The sequence below is a fragment of the Plecotus auritus genome (genome assembly GCF_963455305.1).
Source record: "Plecotus auritus genome assembly, chromosome: X".
NCBI lineage: Eukaryota > Metazoa > Chordata > Mammalia > Chiroptera > Vespertilionidae > Plecotus > Plecotus auritus.
This window is the reverse complement of record NC_137784.1, coordinates 132,492,434-132,512,348: the sequence shown is the minus strand read 5'-3', so window position 1 is coordinate 132,512,348 and position 19,915 is coordinate 132,492,434. Positions and strand designations below refer to the sequence as shown.

Genomic DNA, 19,915 nt, shown 5'->3' with positions numbered 1-19,915 from the left:
CATTTACCATATGACCCAACAATTCCACTCCTAGGTTTGTATACACGTGAGAAGTGAAAATACACAGGGTGTCCCCCCAAAAATGTATACACCCTGTTAACAGCTAACTCAAGTTTTAAAAGAAAATGTATTTTAATAAACACTGCCTTTACAATGATTCAAAGTGTGTGCATACATTTTTGGGACACCCTATGTATTCACAAACTTGAATACAAATGTTCTTAGCATTATTCATGGTAAACAAAGTGAAAACGACTCAAATGTTCACCAGGTGATGAAGGGATAAAATGTGGTCTGTACAGAGGATGGACTATTACATGGCCTTAAAAAGGAAGTTCTGTCAGATGCTATAATGTGGATGAGCCTCAAATGCATTATGCTAAGTGAAATAAGCCAGACACAAAAAGGCCACATACTGTGATTTCATTCATATATATGTACAGAATAGGCAAATTCAGAGACAGAAAACACATGATTGCCAGTGGCTGGGAAGGTGAGTAGGGAGTGACTACTAAGGGATGCAGGGTTTCCTTTTGGGGTGATGCAAATGTAAAATTGACCATGGTTAATGGTTGCATAACAACTCTGAATATACTAGAACCACTGAATTGTATACTTTTAATGGGTGAAATTGTATGGAGTATGAGATGCTTGAGGTAATAATCTTTTTTGCTTATGTGCATTTTCTAAACTTTCTATAATGATCCTTTATCAACTGTGATTTTTGCTAAGAAATTAAGTTTGATTTTAAAATTTTTGTTCGATATATTTCTATTAATTTTATCCATTATTAAAACCTATTTTTTTGAAATCTTATAAGCACAACAAATACGCTAACTTTACAGGCCAGGAAATGAGCTCAGTGGTTAAAAGGGCAGTAGAATGAGTAGGCCCCCAAGGAAGACTATGGAGTACGAGGCCAGTTCTTCAGTCCCTACCTCACATTCCAGAACAGACTCCTGATGACCAGTTAATGAAAGCAATAAAAATAAGGACCATGACACATCAAGACATAGCCAGTCCATTTTAAATTGTTTTGAAGTTTGAGCCCATCTTTATCTGGCTGGTACTTTCTTCTTGTATTCTAGCCACATGATTCATGTACTTACAGCTGAAATAAGGAGTTGGCTCAGGGATGGCTTTTCAGGCCAATACACTGTCCTCTAGTGGTACAACTCCTGCTCAGTGCCCTTTCTCCTTCTAGTTTAGATAGAAGCTCTTTCCTTACTGATGATTTTACCCAGGAAAAACCAAATCACACATAAAAGGCACAAATGAAACCGAGCAGTTGCCTTTTATTAATGCTTTATTAACTTTTAACAAGTAAATGAATATAATTGAGTTAACAGTTTGGTCTGGTCACTGGGCAAATGAGACATTTGAGACCTCACAAGAGTGCAGCGTGTATACTAGAACTAGTTGTATCCTTTCTTCATAGACAAGTCACCTCAAGCAGCAAAGGACAATCTATGAGCTTTCACAGCTGCCTCACGCACCATAAGAGGGAAGATGAAATTCCAGAGTCTCTGCAGTCACACAGTACCCAGGAAGCTGCAGGTAGGATGGCAGCACATACATTCTCCACCTGGGACAGCAGTACACAGCATCATGCTGCATGACCCAGGCGGTTACAGTCTACAGTTCACATTTTCTTTACTTACGAGAAAAACACACATGCATTTAAGATACTATTACTTAAGGTTGATCCCCAGACCAGATATCGGTTAGCTTCATCATAAAACTTCATATTAGGTGGTTGTTTTGTAAGCCATTCTAACACTTACAATCTTAAAACCCACTTCAATTGCTTAAACATGTGAGTTGCACTTGTATACATGGTTATGGCTTAACTAGAAAGTAGTTAATTTGTTTTAAGAACAAGAAAGAACAAACAGTATAGATTTAAATGATGGTTTGTCAACAAGTATGAATGTAGAGATGTCAGCAGCTGTTTTAGTTTGTTAACATACATTTCACAGCCACTATAATGTGTCTGGCACTAATTCCAAACATATCCAGTAGTTCGCTCGCTTTTCCACTCCGAGGAACTCCTTGCACTGCCAGGGCATGCACCAGGATGTCAGGCTCCATGGAAACAGCTGCACACACAGCCTCCCCGATGCCACCTGGGGAAGCAAGGGATGTTAGGCTCTGTTCTGGAAATGGGTAGCCATCCTTAATGCCCCATGATATACAGGCCTTTGAATTTGCTGGTTCCCAGGAGAAAGATTTTTTTACCAGCATTGATTCATGGAAACAGTCATTCCCGACTGCCCAGAAGTTCTCATTCTACACTGTATGTTCCAAAATTGCTCCCAGCCCCACCTACACTAGGGGCTCTCAACCAGGCTCCATGGATACAGGGGACTGTGGAGCTCAGATACTCAAAACTGTCAGGAACCCCAAAACGATTAAAATCCACAAATGAACTGTAAAGAAAAGAGCAACTAGCAGGCCTGAGGCGACTAGCTTCGGAAGGGCCACTTGCAAGGTTGGCCCTCAGGTGGCAACTGGGCAGTGGGCTGGTGTAAGTCCCCTCGGCCAACATGACATTTCCCCTACTCATAACGGTGCTCCCTGCACCTGGACTGTTTGTACAATAGTGTGGTTTATGTGGAGCACCTGGGAGTTGGGAAATTTGGTACATGCCTGGCATGTGGGGGGGGGCTCTCACATGACCAGCCCCCAATAAAACCCAGGGTGCTGGGTCTCAGGCGGGTTCCCTGGGTCTGCAGTGATGCATTTTTCACTGCTGAAGAGGGGAGAGTATTTGGCAGGCCTCTCATGGGAGGGAGGGACAGAGGGAAGGAGGAATGGAGGGAGCCTAAGACCTGGGGTTCTCCATCCCTGACCTGTGACCTGTCCTTGTGGGTCCTGGTGTATGCCCTTTCCCTGTGGTAAATCTCAGCCGGGAGGGCATTGGGAGTGCTTCCAAAGACTGTGGATCACGGCTGTGCTCTTGGGACCCCTGACATGAAACTCCCCATCCCCTTATCTGGCCCACTTAACTTTCCCAGGCCAAACACTACTGAGCTCCCATTTTTGAGGGTGTAAACTATTAATAATTCAAAACTAAAGAGCAACTGTGAAGCTCTTTATGAACCCTCCCTGTCCACAATGCCAAGTTAGATACTCCTTTGTGGTGCCACTGAGCCACCCAGGGACCAAAGCACTGTGCATTGTGCTGGGGATACACAAATGAGTAGGTGGGCAAGAGACTCCTAAGATGATATACTTGGGAGGAGCAGCAATAAAGGTTGTTGGGTGATGCCCAGGAGCACGGGGCACCTCCAATCAAACATGTCCTGCCAAAGCAGACTCTGAAAAGATATACCTTCTGGGTGGTGATCCTCCACTGTAATAATTCGGCCACCTGTGCATTTTCCATGGGCGATGATGGCATCAGCATCCAGGGGTTTAATGGTAAACAGGTCAATGACGCGGATAGGCATATCTGGAGAATAGCAATAACCAGCTTGGTATATGAAGCAGACTTAGAATAAGACCACTAATTGGGGCACATGAGGCAGCCCAAGTCCCACCTCTCCCCAGCTGGAACTTCAACATTTAGTGACAACAAACTGACCTTGTTTGGAAAGTTCATCAGCAGCTACTAAGATTTCATGCAGAGTAACTCCAGCTCCAATAACTGTGACCTTGTCATTGACACTCTGGCGAATGACCTGGTATTACACCCGCAAAACAAAAATGCTGTGGTTACTATGTTCAGAGCACATCTTAAGGTGGAAGGCACTCTGCTTGCACTGCTCTTCACTGACCTTTTGCTCTTCCCCAATTTCACTCCTTAATAATTCACTATAAAAAAGGCTGAATCAACGCACTGAAAAATGATACGCTCTTTTTGATAACCCCCACTTCATATTTGTTTTACAAATTCATCGACCTTTCCTCATGATTTTCAGTGCCAAATTACTAAGTCCTTACACAATACATAAACAAAAGGACACTTTAACAAAGAAGGTGGATATCAAACAGGGATCTAAAGGACAGAGGGGCCAGAAGTGAGTTGTATGGCTCATATTCAGCCAGAGGACGGACTCATACCCACTGAGGGGTCTGGAAAGGCACCATCTCTGAACTGCTTGGACATCTTGCTGGGTGAGCAAAAACAGATGCAACTCCACTGGTGAACATGTTAACAGGAACCGTTTGAGGACATTTTGTACATGCTCTGTGCCAAGCCCCTTGCATGCCCTGAGTGCTCTGTGAGCCCATTCTGCAGCAGAGGACAGCGAATCTCAGAGCAGGAGGAATTTGCCTAGGGCTGAGACAAGCAACCATGCCCATCTGATATCAAGCCCATGCTCTCAATCACTTGCTGTTCTGCAAGCAAAGACAGGGCCCTTGGCCTTTTTCAGAGTTTGATTTCCTCAAAGCTCCCCAACCAAAGGCATCTGGAATTAATCTTCATTTCAGCCATCTTTATAGGTTTTCCTATACGACAGTACAGATACGCAGGGCTTCTAAGCCACTCCATTCTCTGAGAATATCCTTGCCCCTCCCTCCCTCCCTCCCTCAAAAATCACACACACACACTCCCCTCTTATGTCTCTTTTGTAAAACTCAGCCCTTGAATTATCCATAACATGCATATTATCATACACAAAATTAACTCACATCCTTTACCATTAGGAAATTAATTTTGTTAGGGTAGGGCAAATATTAGGGGGAAAAAAGACAGGAGAGATATGAGAGAGCTCTGTAGACCTTTGACTATCATTGAAACCCTCATGCCCCAGAGGAAAACATATGGCCTTGAGTTTAAATGTGGGAGTACAGAGGACAGGAGGACACTGAAAATGAATACTGCAGCTTTCCCACCCAGTGTTGGCCAGCTACCTAGTGGCAGGCATAGACTGTTGGGATATACCTGCTTTATTATGCACTAAAGCCACTCAGCGCTCACAGTCATTCTGAGCACTAGCAACTATAAATTCTGGAGCAGCCTAGCCCTTAGCAACCAAGTAGGACGTCAACCTGTTGCTCCTTCAAGAATGGCTACAGGTCTTTCTCATATTTAAGGAAAGTATTAATGACTTTCTAAAAGGCATATAAGAATAGGGGATAAAACTTTCCTATGCAGCATGATCTCTTGCTGCTCACCGTGAACCCTGAGCAAGCTGCTCACCTCCTCTGATCCTCATCTCTAAAACAGGGCTGCTAACAATGTGTGCTTCTAGGGCTTTTGTGAGGACACAGGAAATAGAAAGTACCCAGGATGCTAGCCTTTATCAGCAGGTCTGGCCACATCCAATATGCAAAAACCATCTCAGGGCCACACAATTGCCAGCAGCAAGATGGTTCCCATTTCCTTTTGTTCCTGGCCTTGAGGATGCAAAACCAGAATCTCATAGATCTGTTATTCCTTTGAAATAATGGGTTCTATTATTTTGTTTAGCTTGAGGCTGTGTGATTAAGTTATAGTCAAGCAACTCAAGTACCTTCAAGTTGTATTGCTTTATCATTAAAAATTCAACAAAGAGAGACTCCATTCAGAAAGGAGAAAAGTTCAGTTCTGGCTGATATTGGTAAAATGTTCCTTCTGGAGGAAAAGCAAGCAAAGGTCACAACTGATTTTTTTAAAAACTAGAACAAAGAAAGGACAAAGCCTTACTGTGAGGATACCTAGTGCTAGTTTTACCTGCACATGAAATGACACTAGAGAACACTGGAGAACTTAAAGGCTTACCTTGGCCTTTCCAATCTCAAAATTTTCTTCTGGGGAGTAAATAACATCAGTTTCAGGTCTATTGGTCCGAATGTAGCATATCCCCTAGGGTATAAACAGAAACCAGAACTAGTAGAAAGTCTAACTCAATTTCCAACTAATAAACCTTTAAAAAAAGGCAGGGAGGGAGGAGGAGGAGGACTGAACAGTTCTTTTACTAAAATAAAGCACACATTTTGGAGCAAGGGCAAACCACTGGCAAACAGGTCAGCTATCACCTGGTCAGGTTACTACTGAGCCAGGCAAAAGCTTATGCAGAACCCTGGCGATGAGTTCAGTGACAAGCTTTCCATGATGCCACATTCACTGATTTAAAAAAGCTTTCTCAAATACACACTGACCTGTTCTGTCCCCACACACAGAACATAAATTTAGGGCAGGAGCACTGGCTCGTGTTAAATAGAAAGGTCAAAACACAATGTTATACAGTTAATTTTCTCTAAAATAGCTTGTAATGCTTCAACCTTAGAAATACCTTAAACAATGGAATATAAAGTGACTCAATATTTCCCCAGTAAAATGTAAATACATTTCTATCAACACATAAAGTATAAATATCCAAATGTCTAAAGTATTTAATTTACACACATATCTTTAAATATATATATATACTTATTGATTTCAGAGAGGAAGGGAAAGGGATAGTATATTAATTTAGAAACATAGCTTTTGTTCATTCATCCCTATGTTATAAATCAATTATATTCGGTGTTTTTATTGAGGTAAAATTTACCTCAGTGGAGCACTCCACAAATTCTGACAAAGGTATATACCACATAACCATCACCTGAGTCCAGATTGCATTCATCTGCCCAGAAAGTTCCCTTGTGCCCCTCTCCTGTGCCCAAGCAACAATCTCTGTTCTGATTTCTGTCACTACAGCTTTGTTTTGCCTCTCTTGATCTTCCTAGAAATGGAATCCTCCAGCACATGAGATCACTCTGTATATACACAGGTATAAAACAATTTCTAGGATATAGTAAGTAAAAAATCAAGTATAGAACATACATAAAGTTTGAGCCCACTTAGGTTAAGGGGGAGAAAAGTTCAAGCCCAGCTGGTGTGGTTCAGTGTTGACCCCTGAACCAGGAGGTCACAGTTCGATTCCCAGTCAGGGCATGTGCCTGGGTTGTGGGCTCGATCCCCAGTGGGGGGCATGCAGGAGGCAGCCGATTGATGATTCTCTATCATTGATGTTTCTCTCTCTCTCCCCCTTCTTCTCTCTGAAATCAATGAAAACATTAAAAAAAGAAACATGTCTCTAACACATTACAAATGCTTAGAATGGAATTTCCACAATCTACCCTAACTGTGCCCAGAGTCACCTGTGCAGGGGTATGAATGGGTGCAGGGCTAGGTAGTGAGGTGAGTCTGGTGACAACCAGAATGATTGGAAAGGTGAAAACTACACCCCCAGATGCCCCTGTAACTGGATTCTGGGCAGGAATTAGGTTGTGTTCATCTGATGCCCTTATGTGAGACTTCAAGAGGGGAAAGTGGGGCAGAAGCCATACTCTTGTCCATCTGCACTGTTTCTGAGGGTGGAGCCAGGTTGGGGACCCTAGGGTTTGTGTGCAGTGAAGTTTCACAGGCCACTCTCCAGCTTTCTGGATGTCACAGGTGGTGGCATGGGGTATATCTAAGGCTCTCTGCCTCAGAGCCCCAGGCTCCCTCTTCTCGCCAAGTCCTGGGCCATCAGGTGGTCAGCATCCCTCTGCATTGTTTGTCTTTGAATGTGTTCATGTTTTATGTGCTTAATCACCTTTATTGGGTAATGGTTCTATTTTTAAAAGGAATCCTACAACTCAATTTTCTGTAATGAGTATCTATTACCTTTATGCTGAGAGAAAATGGGAAAAATCCAACCATCAATACCAAACTAGCAGCAGAGCTCAGAAGCATTTTCTGTCTGAACCAGTGCCCCCTAAAAATACCTGGGTATTGGCCGCCAGGAACACAGCATACTCTGTAGCGACGGCATCACTTGGATAGAAAATGGTGCAGTTGGGAACTGCTCGGAACATGGCCAAATCCTCCAGGGCCATCTGGGAGGGGCCATCTTCACCTGAGAAAACAAAGCCACAGCCCAACAAAAACATGAGATAGACCAAGAAGCTAGGACCGCTTCCTCTGCTGGATAAGCAACAGCGCTTATTGACATCTGGGAGGTGGGAGGGAAGGGTGGCCACAACTGTAGCAGAGCCTACAAAACTGTCCAATTCTTATGTCAATACAATGCCTTATAATTATAATGAGCTGTCACACATCTCTCTCCCTCAAGACACCACTGTGACACTTGGAGGCTTGGCTAATTGACCTTCCAGATCAACAAACCAGTGATCTCTTCTTGGTCCTGATCCTTGCCAACCTCTGACACTTGGGCAATGCTACTGCTGTCCAAGGTGACTTCATGCTCTTCTTGAGCACAGGTGGCTGAGTCAACTCCATCAAGTCTCTGTCCCTGTCTCCTTCTCCTTAAGAGGGACCTTTCAGCTTTGTCTTTCCTTCTCTGCTCTTCTATCTTCTCCATCAAGAGACTTGGGTTTTTAGATTGAAGTGGTCTTATTCACTTCTTAAGGCCTTCAAGGTAGCTAAGCATAACATACCTTGGGGGCATCCTTGGGGTGCTGTTGTGATTAAGGAGGCCTTAGGGTTTGTTTGGGAACAGAGTTTCTGATCAGAAACACCATGAAGAGAGAAAGCCAATGTATACTAAGGTGGCCTGCCTCTTCTATGCTGGGAAGGGGACTGTCACTATGCACACTGCCTTGCCTGGGATAACTATCTGATCTCAGAACTCCCAGCTCTTCTGCGTTGGCCCTAGAGCCACTTTTCCACACCGCTGACTTATTTTGAAACTTTTATAATACCCAGCTCTAGGCAAAGACCCCTAAATCCCTACTAGGCCCTCTGCCCAGGCCAACCCTGAAATGCTGTTGGCTCTCCTCTCTTCACTCTACCCCGCTGCATGTGTCCCATCCAGAGACATCTTGTCTAGCTCTCCCAGGGAGTCCCAGAGATAACTCCAAAATATGCACTTCCGGCCCACACTCCCCTCCCCTCCAGCATTCTAGCAGCAAATGTAAGCTGTCAAATCTACCTAGGGGTCCTGCCTCACCACAGTACATCAGGCGCCTCCATCTTTCCCAAGTCCTCATTTATGTCACTCATGACCAGGATTCCCTGAAGTTTCCCAGGCAATTTTGAACTCCTCCATCTGTCAGCAATGTGACTTCCTTCTTCAGACTTTTTCAGATTCACCCTTATCTTCCTTCTATCCACTGCTAATGCACACCATATTTCAACTCTCTTCCTGGCTTCCCCCTTTCCCGTTGTTTCCATCTAGCATGTCCTGCCAGGTTAATGCCCTGAGAGTGACATCTTCCTTGGCCTCACTCCCTAGCATCAGGATTCTCATAGCTTCCCATTCCATCCCACCAGGCTGCTTCACCCAGGCAAAGCCCTGACAGGCTATGCTCCTCACTTCCCTGTGCCATGACCACACCAAGAGCAGAAAGGAACTCTGTAATGCCAGGGTGGCCCTATTCATACCTAGTACGTGGCTAGACATGAAAGAAGCACTCAGGACAGATAATTACTTCTCAATGACTGCAAGACTGGGCATTTTACAGTAATATCAAGAGACCCGCTCAAAAGTTACCCAGAGTATCCTAGAACTTTAAAATCATTTTTTAAGTGGTTACAAATAATCAAATGTTATGAAACCCTACATACATTGGCAATTTAACCGTTTAGATACTAATCTTTCTCTGTCAACTAGAAAGACTATCAAGATGATGGCATTGAGAACTCATACCAATCGATACCCCACAGTGGGACCCAATAAGGTTGATGTTGGATTCGGAGATGCTTCCAATACGGATCTGATCAAATGCCCGGGTCAAAAAGGCAGCAAAGGTGCTAACAAAAGCAATGGTCCGACCACGAATAGTACATCCCAGTGCCACGTTCACCTGTTAACACCAAGAAAGTGCATCAGAATACCTCTGGACAAGGCCCCCATCACCCCTATTGCCCCCCTTTCCCCTTACCCAGTGTAGAATGCATGGTTCCCTGAAACACCCTGCTCTGTACACACCCCATCCCAGGCACATACCCAGGGAAACCCCAAACCTGGCAAACCCATAGTGTTCCCTGAACACTGCCAGAAACCAGAGGAATTGTGGTGCTGACCTGGCTCTTCAAATGCAAAAAGGAAAAGCTTGGGACACCCATGGCTACCCCCTCAGTCCTTGTGGGTCTCCTTCCCATTCTCTTCCCAAACCTTCTGTACACCTTTCTTCCTGGTGCCCTTACCTCACACCTCCTGGGGAATAAGAGGTAAATGGAGACTCCCCCATCTACCCCCTGACTGGCCTCTCCACTGTGCTGCTGGGAGACATGGTGGGCCTGCTTGCCATGCTGAATCTCATCCTTCTCTTCCCTTCTCAAGGGCATCTCTATGTAATTATCCCCTCCCCTCCTGTATTTAGTTTCTCCTTCTCTTGGGTTCACTCACCATTTGAGTATGTGCTGTTATCTTCCACCTTCACCCTCCCATCTCCACCTTCACAACTTCTCTCCCTGTCCCCACTCTCTGCCTGGCCGCCTTCTTATAGGCTACCATCCCTATAAGGGACCTTGAAGGTGCCAAATGCAAGAGTTTGCCTGACCTCCATTTCATTGTATCTGACATCAGCAGCATTGCATAGGACAATGCCCCTTTCCTACTGGCTGCTGCTGCTCCTGTCCCTCCTGGATCTGTGGATAGTGCACACCTCTTCCCCAAGGACACTGGACTGAGTCCTGGGGCTTGGTTACACCCTTCCTCATTTGTCCCCCACTGGGAACTTGCATGAGGTTGTGGCCTGCAAAAGCCCTGTATAATTTGGCCTTTGATAACCTTTCTGAACCAATTTTGTTCTAATAGTCACCATGTTTCTGCCACTCTGTACTTTTTTCTGCTCCACAAACATCTCAAATTTGAGCCTGTCAGAGATAGCTATGCCCTCTGTTGGGAATGCAATCTCTCAGAGCTGTGCTCACGACAGACTCCTTGTCACTGAAGTCTCAGCTTAAGGTCACCTCTTCTGAAGCTACCCCTGATTGGCACTAGTCACACTCTCACTACCCACTTGTTTTACCATGGCACTGGATACTACGTGCTGACTGCTTCTTTACTACTTCTTCCAACTCTAAGAACATATTAGTAGGTACGGAGCATATGACTGGTGACTGAAGGGATCATCAATGAGTTGGGGAGCAAGCTTTCTGATAGGAGGCTCAGTTCAGAAAATTATGGATTGTATTTTTTCCACTCAAAATGGAAATAGCTTAATGAAACTCACAGAAAAAATATACATATTCTTACAATTGTGATGACCTACTTTACTGAACACGGGGCCTTAAATTCCAACACTGACAGGGCCAGGGAAGCACCGTGAGTGAATGAGCAGGCTGGTGGGAGGCAGGGACACAGCCCATCTAAATGGCTCCAGCTGACTGGTGGCAGGAGGGAATGCTACCCTAGTGTTGCCAGACTTTCCCACTCTTGAAAAGAATCCAGAAATTCAAATTCTGTATAAAATCTGACTTTTAAAAGCCGGCAACTAATTACAAGATTTGTAAATACTACTTGTTCCAAATAAAATCTCTCTGGTGGTCATGTGAAATCTGCTGGCCCATAGTTTTCTGGCCAGTGCTGTTTTTGGCTTCTATAATGTGAAGACAGGTGTTCATTGTTCTCTACCGGCACAGCGCTTCAGAAGTCAAGACTTTTACTAGCATTAACTCCTTTCTCTCTTTAAGAAGATGGTGTGCACCCATCTAATAGACTCCCTGCATTAATATCACTCCAGGGAGAATGAAGCACAGATAAGCAAACAACTTTATCCAAGACCACAGCTCTATTGGCATTCTTGAGGCTGCAATTGGCACATTTGAGTATCTAGGAGAGATTAGGTCCTGCACTACAGTGAAGAGAGAAATCATTGTCTCTTGTAGCTTTTTCAACCTACTAGCCTCTGGGTGGTTGTAGGATTGCTTAATTATAAGCAGGGCAGAAAGAGGAGGGCCACCTAGAGCTACTAGGGAGCTCAGGATGTATTGGGCTTAGAGCCTTGGGGTCAGATGGCTGCGGCCTAACAGGACAGGGTGCTGGGTAGTCTACCATGCTCCTCCAAGCAGTCCTGGAAACTATCCCTTAGACTTTGCCCAGCTACTCTCTACCAGTTTCCCTGGAGACATTTTCCCCCCTCCAGTGCCTTTACTTTTATGCACAGAAAGAAAAACTGTAAGGTGGGCTGGGACTCGTGTGTCCAGCGGGCCACTGCTAATCAATGAGAAGACCCGAGGTGCCCAAAGCATACACACCATGTTTTGCTCAGCAATAAAGCACTCAATGAAGCGCTCAGGGTGCTCTTTCTTGAATATCTCAGAGAAGGTGGAGTTCTTGGTGTCACCATCCAGCACAATAACTCTATCATTTGCATGGCCCAGCTTAGCCAGAGCCAAACCACATGCTTTGCGAGTAGCTACCTGGAAAAGTCAAACAGTAGAGTTTCTTAGAATGGATTTAGAAAGGAGGTGAACATTTTTAAAAAAATATATATTTTATTGATTTTTTACAGAGAGGAAGGGAGAGGGATAGAGAGTTAGAAACATCGATGAGAGAGAAACATTGATCAGCTGCCTCCTGCACACCCCCTACTGGGGATGTGCCCGCAACCAAGGTACATGCCCTTGACCAGAATCGAACCTGGGACCCCTCAGTCCACAGGCCGATGCTCTATCCACTGAGCCAAACCGGTTTCGGCGGAGGTGAACATTTTGTAGAATTACAAATTGTTATCTATCTAAATGAACAAAGCGAATTTGCAATTCACCAGTAATTTCCTTCAGGGTCATAAAAATGGATTGCTAGTGAATCTTTTTTTTTAAAAATATATTTTATTGATATTTCACAGAGAGGAAGGGAGAGGGATAGAGAGCTAGAAACATCGATGAGAGAGAAACATCGATCAGCTGCCTCCTGCACACCCCCCACTGAGGATGTGCCCGCAACCAAGGTACATGCCCTTGACCGGAATCGAACTCGGGACCTTTCAGTCCGCAGGCCGACGCTCTATCCACTGAGCCAAACCGGTTTCGGCCTAGTGAATCTTAAATGTATATTTGCCTCACTAGGTATCAATTTCTCAAAAATAAATGTATTCTTTTGTACCATTTGTATAGTTAAAAAAAATTTAAATTTCCCTTGTGCTAGCCAGGTAGCTCAGTTGGTTGGAGCGTAATCCCGTGCATCAAAAAGGTTGTGTGTTTAATTCCTGGTCAGAGTGCATACGGGAGGCAACCAGTTGTTGTTTCTTTCCCTCCCGTTCTCTCTAAAAAAATCAATAAAAACGTATCCTCAGGTGAGGATAAAAAAAATTAATTTCCCAAAATGTAAATGCCTTTGACTTTTCAGCTATAAAAATTAAAATGTAGACCTTAAGCCCTGGCCAGGTAGCTCCGTGGTTGGAGCATCAGCCTGTGGCCCAAGGGGTCTCCGTGCAATGTCCAACCAACTGACCCACACTGGCCAGGGCTAAGAGGTTGTTGTTTTTTTAAACACACAACAGGAATGAGTAAATTTTATGAATTGTTTTTGTTTCCCATGCATCAAAATGATAATTTCCTCCTCTCTAATATTGATGAATCATCCGAATTACTAATTTGCATATACTTTGTATACTAATGGAGTTGAAATTGGTGACTGTTTTATTTAGAATTTTTACACTAATAGTCTAAGTGAGGTTGGTCTATATAGCTTTTCCTTTGGTCTAGTTTTGTTTTTATTAATTTGAGAGAGAGGAAGGGAGAGGGAGAGAGAAAAAACCGTCAACTGGTTGCCTCCTGCACGCATCCCAACCTGGGATCCAACCTGCAACCTGGGCTAGTGCCCTGACCGGGAATCAAACTGATGACCTGTTGGTGCACGGGATGACAACCAACTGAGCCATACTGGCCAGAGCTAGGTTTATCACGCTTTGGCTTCTTAAATGAATTGGAATGATGCACTTGTCTTTCCCTATATTCAAGAAGGCTTGAAATAGCCCAGCAATAAAAAAAGTAATTCACTCTTGCCCTGGCCGGTTTGGCTCAGTGGATAGAGCATCGGCCTGCGGACTGAAGGGTCCCAGGTTCGATTCCGATCAAGGGCATGTACCTTGGTTGTGGGCACATCCCCAGTAGGGAGTGTGCAGGAGGCAGCTGATCGATGTTTCTCTCTCATCGATGTTTTTAACTCTCTATCCCTCTCCCTTCCTCTCTGTAAAAAATCAATAAAATATATTTTAAAAAAAAGTAAGTCACCCTTATAACTTGGTGAGCTGACTGGCAATTTGGAGCTATTACTTTTGGACAGTTTTCTCAATTTTCCCTGTGGCTGTTGATGTACTTAAGTGTTTGCAGATTTTTAAGTCAATTATGATATTTCATGTATTCCTTAAAAAATGGTCTTCTTATAGGTTTTTCATATAAATTACCATGGAACTACATAGTTTTATCATAATTTTCTGATTGTTTGCTGCATCTATGATTATCTCCTTTAATGCCTTATTTTATATTTATGTTTTTAATCTTTAAGTAGACATAGCTAATGGCTTATCTACTGTATTAGTAATTCAGACAGCCAACTCTAAGATTGGTGTATTAATACAACTTGCTTTTTAATTCATTAATTTTTACAAACTGGCCTGTTTTCTTAATTTTTTCCTATTCATAAAATATACATACTTCTTTTAAAAAATGAAAGTTCACTTAACTCCACTTTCTAGAGAAAAACAGTTCAAATTTGGTCATGTCTTTAAATATACTTTTCAATGACCTTTAATAATATACGATGCCCTCTTTCAGGAATTTCTACACAAAAATAGAATTATACTCTATGCTGTTTTGCAACTTTAAAAAACTTTAATAATTTGGGTGAGCTCTTAGCTTTTTGCTGGGTCATTTCCAATTTTATCATCATAACCAATGGTGCAATCAACATTCATTCTGATAGACATACCTGCACACTTGCACAAATATTTCTGTGGGACAAATTCCTGAGTTTGAAGGTTCTGAACAATTAAAGTGTTAACACATATTGCCGAAGTACCCTTTGTGAATATGTGCTTTTTCATCTATTTTCTAATTTGAGTAGTCAATTCTTTTTTGTTTTCTTAATCCTCACCTGAGGATATTTTTCTATTGATTTTTAGAGATAGTTGGAAGAGAGGGGGGAGAGACAGAAACATTGATGTGAGAGAAACACATCGATTGTTGCGAGCCTGCAACTGAGGTACTTGCCCTTGACTGGTATGGAACCCAGGACCCTTCAGTCTGTGGGCTGATGCTCTATTCACTGAGCCAAACCAGCTAGGGAGTCAATTCATTTTTAAACCATATTACCAGACCAAGAAAACATAGGCAACAGTAAGAATGTCCCCAATAGCCCTAACCGGTTTGGCTCAGTGAATAGAGTGTCGGCCTGCGGACTGAAAGGTCCCAGGTTCGATTCCAGTCAAGGGCATGTACCTTGGTTGCGGGCACATCCCCAGTAGGAGGTGTGCAGGAGGCAGCTGATCAATGTTTCTCTCTCCCTTCCTCTCTGTAAAAAATCAATAAAATATATTTAAAAAAAGAATGTTCCCAATAAATTAGGAAAACAAAGGAAGATTAGAAAATATTTTCTTCCTCCAAGGCTCACCACCTTGTTTCCTTAGGGTCCTAAAGACCCCACCTATTTTGGGTCTGCTATAATACACCCAGAAGGCAGAATATAAAAATGATGTTAAAAAATGAAAAGGCTTTATATTCAGGGTTTCATGCCGAATTTGTTTCCTTTTTGAAGAACTGGTCTTTTTAATTGGTGTGGTTTCTTGTGTAATCCAGAACGTTCAAAAAGATCAGCCCAGCCAGGCCCCCATTCTTAGAGCAGACACTATTTTTTCATGCACAGTAGACTTCCAACCCATAAACTGAATTTAGGAAACAAGCAAAACGTACACAACGCTGGGCACTAACAAGTAGCAAATGATTGATAAGAAAATTCAGATTTAAGTTTGAAATCAAAGACTAAATGTCAGACATTAGTAAAAGAAAAGGTAAACCCATCTTTATTGCTTATAACTTTTATTAGGTGTCACACCACCTAATAATTGGTTCATCCATAGATATCAGAGTAAAGAAAGAATCCCATGTATTTAGAAAGAAAAGCAGATAACAAAGCAGTTTGCTTACCTTGTCACCAACTTCGTAAATAGGCAGAGAGGTCATCTCTACATCGGTGGTGTTGATTTGAGGCGAGTCTTCAATAGGGAATTTTGGTGTGAGCTGTCTGTTGGTCTCTATCTGGCTCTCAATCAGTTTGATAATTGCATCTGCTCTTTCTGTTGGCATTGGCTTTCCATGCCAATTTTCTGTATCCTCAACGCCTGCAACCAAAGGAAGAAAAGATGTTTATTCCACAAATATTTAAGATATTCTGATGGAAAAGATGTCAGCCAAGGACTCACAGGAGTAAAAACATGGCATAGCCTGAGATGGTATTGCACTCCCAAAGAACAGCCTAGACAAAAGGCTAAGAGGCTCTTGAGGGGGCCACTGGTCCATGTGCTGGTGAATGGAGGAGAAAGTGAGGGAGATGAGGCTGGAGAGACAGGCAGGGCAGACCATGGAGGATCCCAGGCGTATAAGGAGTTTTGAGATTTGTCCAAAGCAAGATAGGAAACCACTGAAGGGTTGGAGTGGGGGAGGTGAGTGATAAGACCTGTGTTGTAGAAAAGAAAGATCGCCATAGCAGCCTTGTGGGGACTGGCTTGTGGAGACAGCAGTTAGGGAGAGATGGAGAAAAGTGAACACACCTGAGATATATTTTAGGGGCAGAAATCAGAATTGATGGTGGACTGGGTATGTGTGTAGGAGGCAAATAAGGGAAGTGTCAGAGGCAAGGATGATACCCAGGTTTCTGCCAGAAGCAAATTGGTCAGGTGGTCATTTCCTGAACTGGGGATACCAGAGTAAGACTGAATTTTGGGGAGAAGTCATAAAACAGTTTTATTACAAAATTTTGATGTTAAAACACACCAGGAATCACTCTTTACAACTATTTATATTTGAGAGGAACAACTTCAGGTTGAGAGTAACAACTTTAGGTTGTCAGCTTTGGCATCTGCAAGACTTTCAAAACCCCCTCATTCCCCAGGCCCTGTTATACAGCTACCTTTCCTAGAGGCACCATATTACTAGTTGCCTATGTTTTCCCTGATAGTGTGGGCATAGGCAAGCATGTGTGTCTGTGTACACCCTTATTTACATCTGTGCATGTGGGTAGCAGCACTTTCTCACTCTGCACTCCTGTGGAGATCATTCCCTGCCAGTCCTCTAACTGGACTATCCTCCTAGCTACTTTCTTGTGGAGGCAGAAAAATCACTGCTCACTTGCTAGGGGTCTGGGCTTCCCCTTCCACTCTAACCAGATATGCCATCTATAAGAGCCAAGGAGAGCAAGAGCCTCCAGCCTCCATACATATTTCAAGCATAGCCACTGTACACTAAGTCAGTTGTCTGCCTGGCCAGCCTGAGTCTCCTGCCTTGTCTTTTGTGCAGACAGATGTTTTTAATAACCCCAAGCTGAAAAGAAACACTTGTTTACTTGGAATGCCCCGGCCCTTGAAGGTCTTGGCAATGACAGCAGTGGGTTTGTTCTTCACTTGAGTTGCTTGCCAGAACACTTCACAAAGCGCCTCAACATCACGACCATCCACCACGTAAGTGTTCCACCTATCAACCAAGGAGGAGGCAGGTTACAAGGTGAAGGGGGTATGGGGCAGAAAGAGGTGACATTAAGGCAGGAAGCATAGTTACCCAAAGGCTTCGCAGCGCTTCTGATAGATCTCTATGCAGTTTTCAATGGGCAAGACGCCACTGTGGCCCAGGCGGTTGACGTCGAAGATGGCCATGAGATTATCCAGATTGTAGTGAGAACCAAAGGCCAATGCCTCCCAAACGGAGCCTTCCCAAGACTCACCGTCTCCCAAAAGGCAGAACACCCGGTAGCTGGGGCAAGTGAAAAGAAGTTTAGGACTCTGCTTGGGTCTCTTCAGGGCCACTCAAGCAAACACATTTCATGGAGAGAAGCAAAGGAACGGACAGAGGCAGCTGCTTCAGATCATCAAGTTCCTAAGTCTATTTTCCTTATCCACCCTGTTCCAACTCAACAGCTGAGGAAACACAGCTTTAAAAGCTTAGGTCTCATGAGATTGGGTTCACCACCTTTGGCTAGTTTTCTCTTTCTAGCTGTAAAGGCTATTTCTAGGTTCTTCTGCCACTTCTCTGGACTCAACAAACAAGAGGGGATGGGAAGAAAGCTGCTCCCTTAAATACCCAAACATTTACATATACAGGTTTTTTTTTTGTAAGCTCCATTTTAAGCACTGCCACCTTCTACTTCTGATCTTACAAATTTATTTACAATAATCATAACAATCAAAACATTCTACCTCAGGAGCATATGTTCTGTTGCAAATGGTAAACTCCTCCGCAGCAGAAACATGAAACATTTATATCAATAAAACACAACCCAGACCCCACAAAAATGCTGTTATGTTTTAAAAAGTGATTAAATGTAGGATAGGGACTAATAGAGGCAATAATGAGATGAAACAGACTTACGGGAAATGGAGCAGGGTAGCTGCCTGAGCAGTGGAGGAAGCATAAAGTGCCTCCAGAAGGGCCACCTGGGCTGGAACCAGGAACTGAGGGGCTCTGAACATGCACATAACAATAGCCAACCCTGGGACAACACCCTCCCCCAAGCTACCAGCCTCCACCTTGCTCCAATTTCAGCAGCATCTGGGCCCATGCCCCTGTAAGAAAGGCACTGATCTGCCTGTCTTCAGAAAGGAACCACTTCAGAAAAAGAAACCTTTGATTAAATAAAGCCAAAGTGCCTGGGGTTGTATGGGGACAGTTAAATGGTTTCTGAGTAAGCAACTTACCTGGCATTGTCAAAGTACTTGCCAGTATATGCCATCCCACACGCAGCCCCCAGTCCTGGTCCGTACCATCCGATTGCCACATCAACAAATGCCAGTCGCTATAAGAGAAGGAACCAAATGAGCCTAGGTGCACATGAAAGACACAGGAAGTTGAGTATTAGGCCAACTTTTGGCACTGAGAACAGGCTGCTCCTCAGAATGTCCCCTCCCACCCTGTGGTGTGACGTCCTCTTCACTACACCCACATGCACCCCAAATCTCAGATCACACAGACAGGGGAACCATAGGTAATCAACGCAACATGGCAAGGATGACTGGAGCTTTGGAAACATAGAGGGAGGCTTTTCCTCCACTTGGCAGACTACACAGGGCCCAAGAGCAAAGCAGAAAACCTAAGTATGAACCTTGCCATTTCACAAGGCCTTTTATCCAGACATGTACAAACAAAAATGTTCAATCTTTCTGGAGAATACGGGTTCATAAGGCCCACTGAACTTATTCATCCTCCCACTGCCACCATCCTGGCCTGGCCACAAACTTCTCTCCCCTCTATCACTGCAGTGGCTTCCCTGCTCCTCCATAACCATTCTCAACACAGCTGCCATGGGAGAGCCTGTTAAAACCTAAGCCTGTTCATTACTCTGCCAAGAACCAACCAAGTCTTGCTATCTTGTGCCAAGTAGAGCCCTAGTTCTTGCACTGGCCTGTCCACTCTGGTCCCCCTCACCTCCTACTCTCCCTCCAACCACTCTGGGTGCCCTGGCCTCCTTGCTGCCCCTTGAACACCCCGGGCACATGCCTGCCTCAGGGTCTTAGCACTTGCTGCTCCCTCTTCCTCAAGTTCTCAGTGGGCTTGTGCCTAAATAGGTACATTGCTCACTCCCTCACCTTTTCCAAAATTCTCCTTGAATGTCAGCATCATGGCCACCCTGGACCATCTCTTTCAACTAGTAAGCCCTACCCCTCCTCCACTTCCCTTGGATCCAGGATGCTCAGCCCCATCTGATATGCCAGCTAGCTATTTTATAGGTTGGTTTCTTGTCTGCTCCCTCCCTCCATTTAAATGTCAGCTCCAATCAAGCAGAAGTTAGTGTGCTGTCACTACCGTGGATGGGTATTTGTAACCCTCTCCCTTTCATTCCAA

At 44.0% G+C, this 19,915-nt stretch overlaps 1 protein-coding gene across 1 annotated transcript; it reads right to left on the bottom strand.

Moving 5' to 3' along the window:
* Window positions 1-1,290: 1,290 nt before the first annotated feature.
* On the bottom strand, window positions 1,291-17,984 carry TKTL1 (transketolase like 1). The gene is made up of 10 exons (XM_080652102.1): window positions 17,639-17,984; window positions 17,427-17,554; window positions 16,013-16,206; window positions 12,122-12,286; window positions 9,567-9,723; window positions 7,684-7,814; window positions 5,711-5,794; window positions 3,587-3,683; window positions 3,335-3,454; window positions 1,291-2,126 (listed from the first exon to the last, which is right to left on the bottom strand). The coding sequence occupies exons 1-10, from the start codon at window positions 17,731-17,733 to the stop codon at window positions 1,954-1,956; spliced, it is 1,344 nt and encodes a 447-aa protein (XP_080508228.1). The 5' UTR covers window positions 17,734-17,984; the 3' UTR covers window positions 1,291-1,953.
* Between the last annotated feature and the right edge of the window lie 1,931 nt (window positions 17,985-19,915).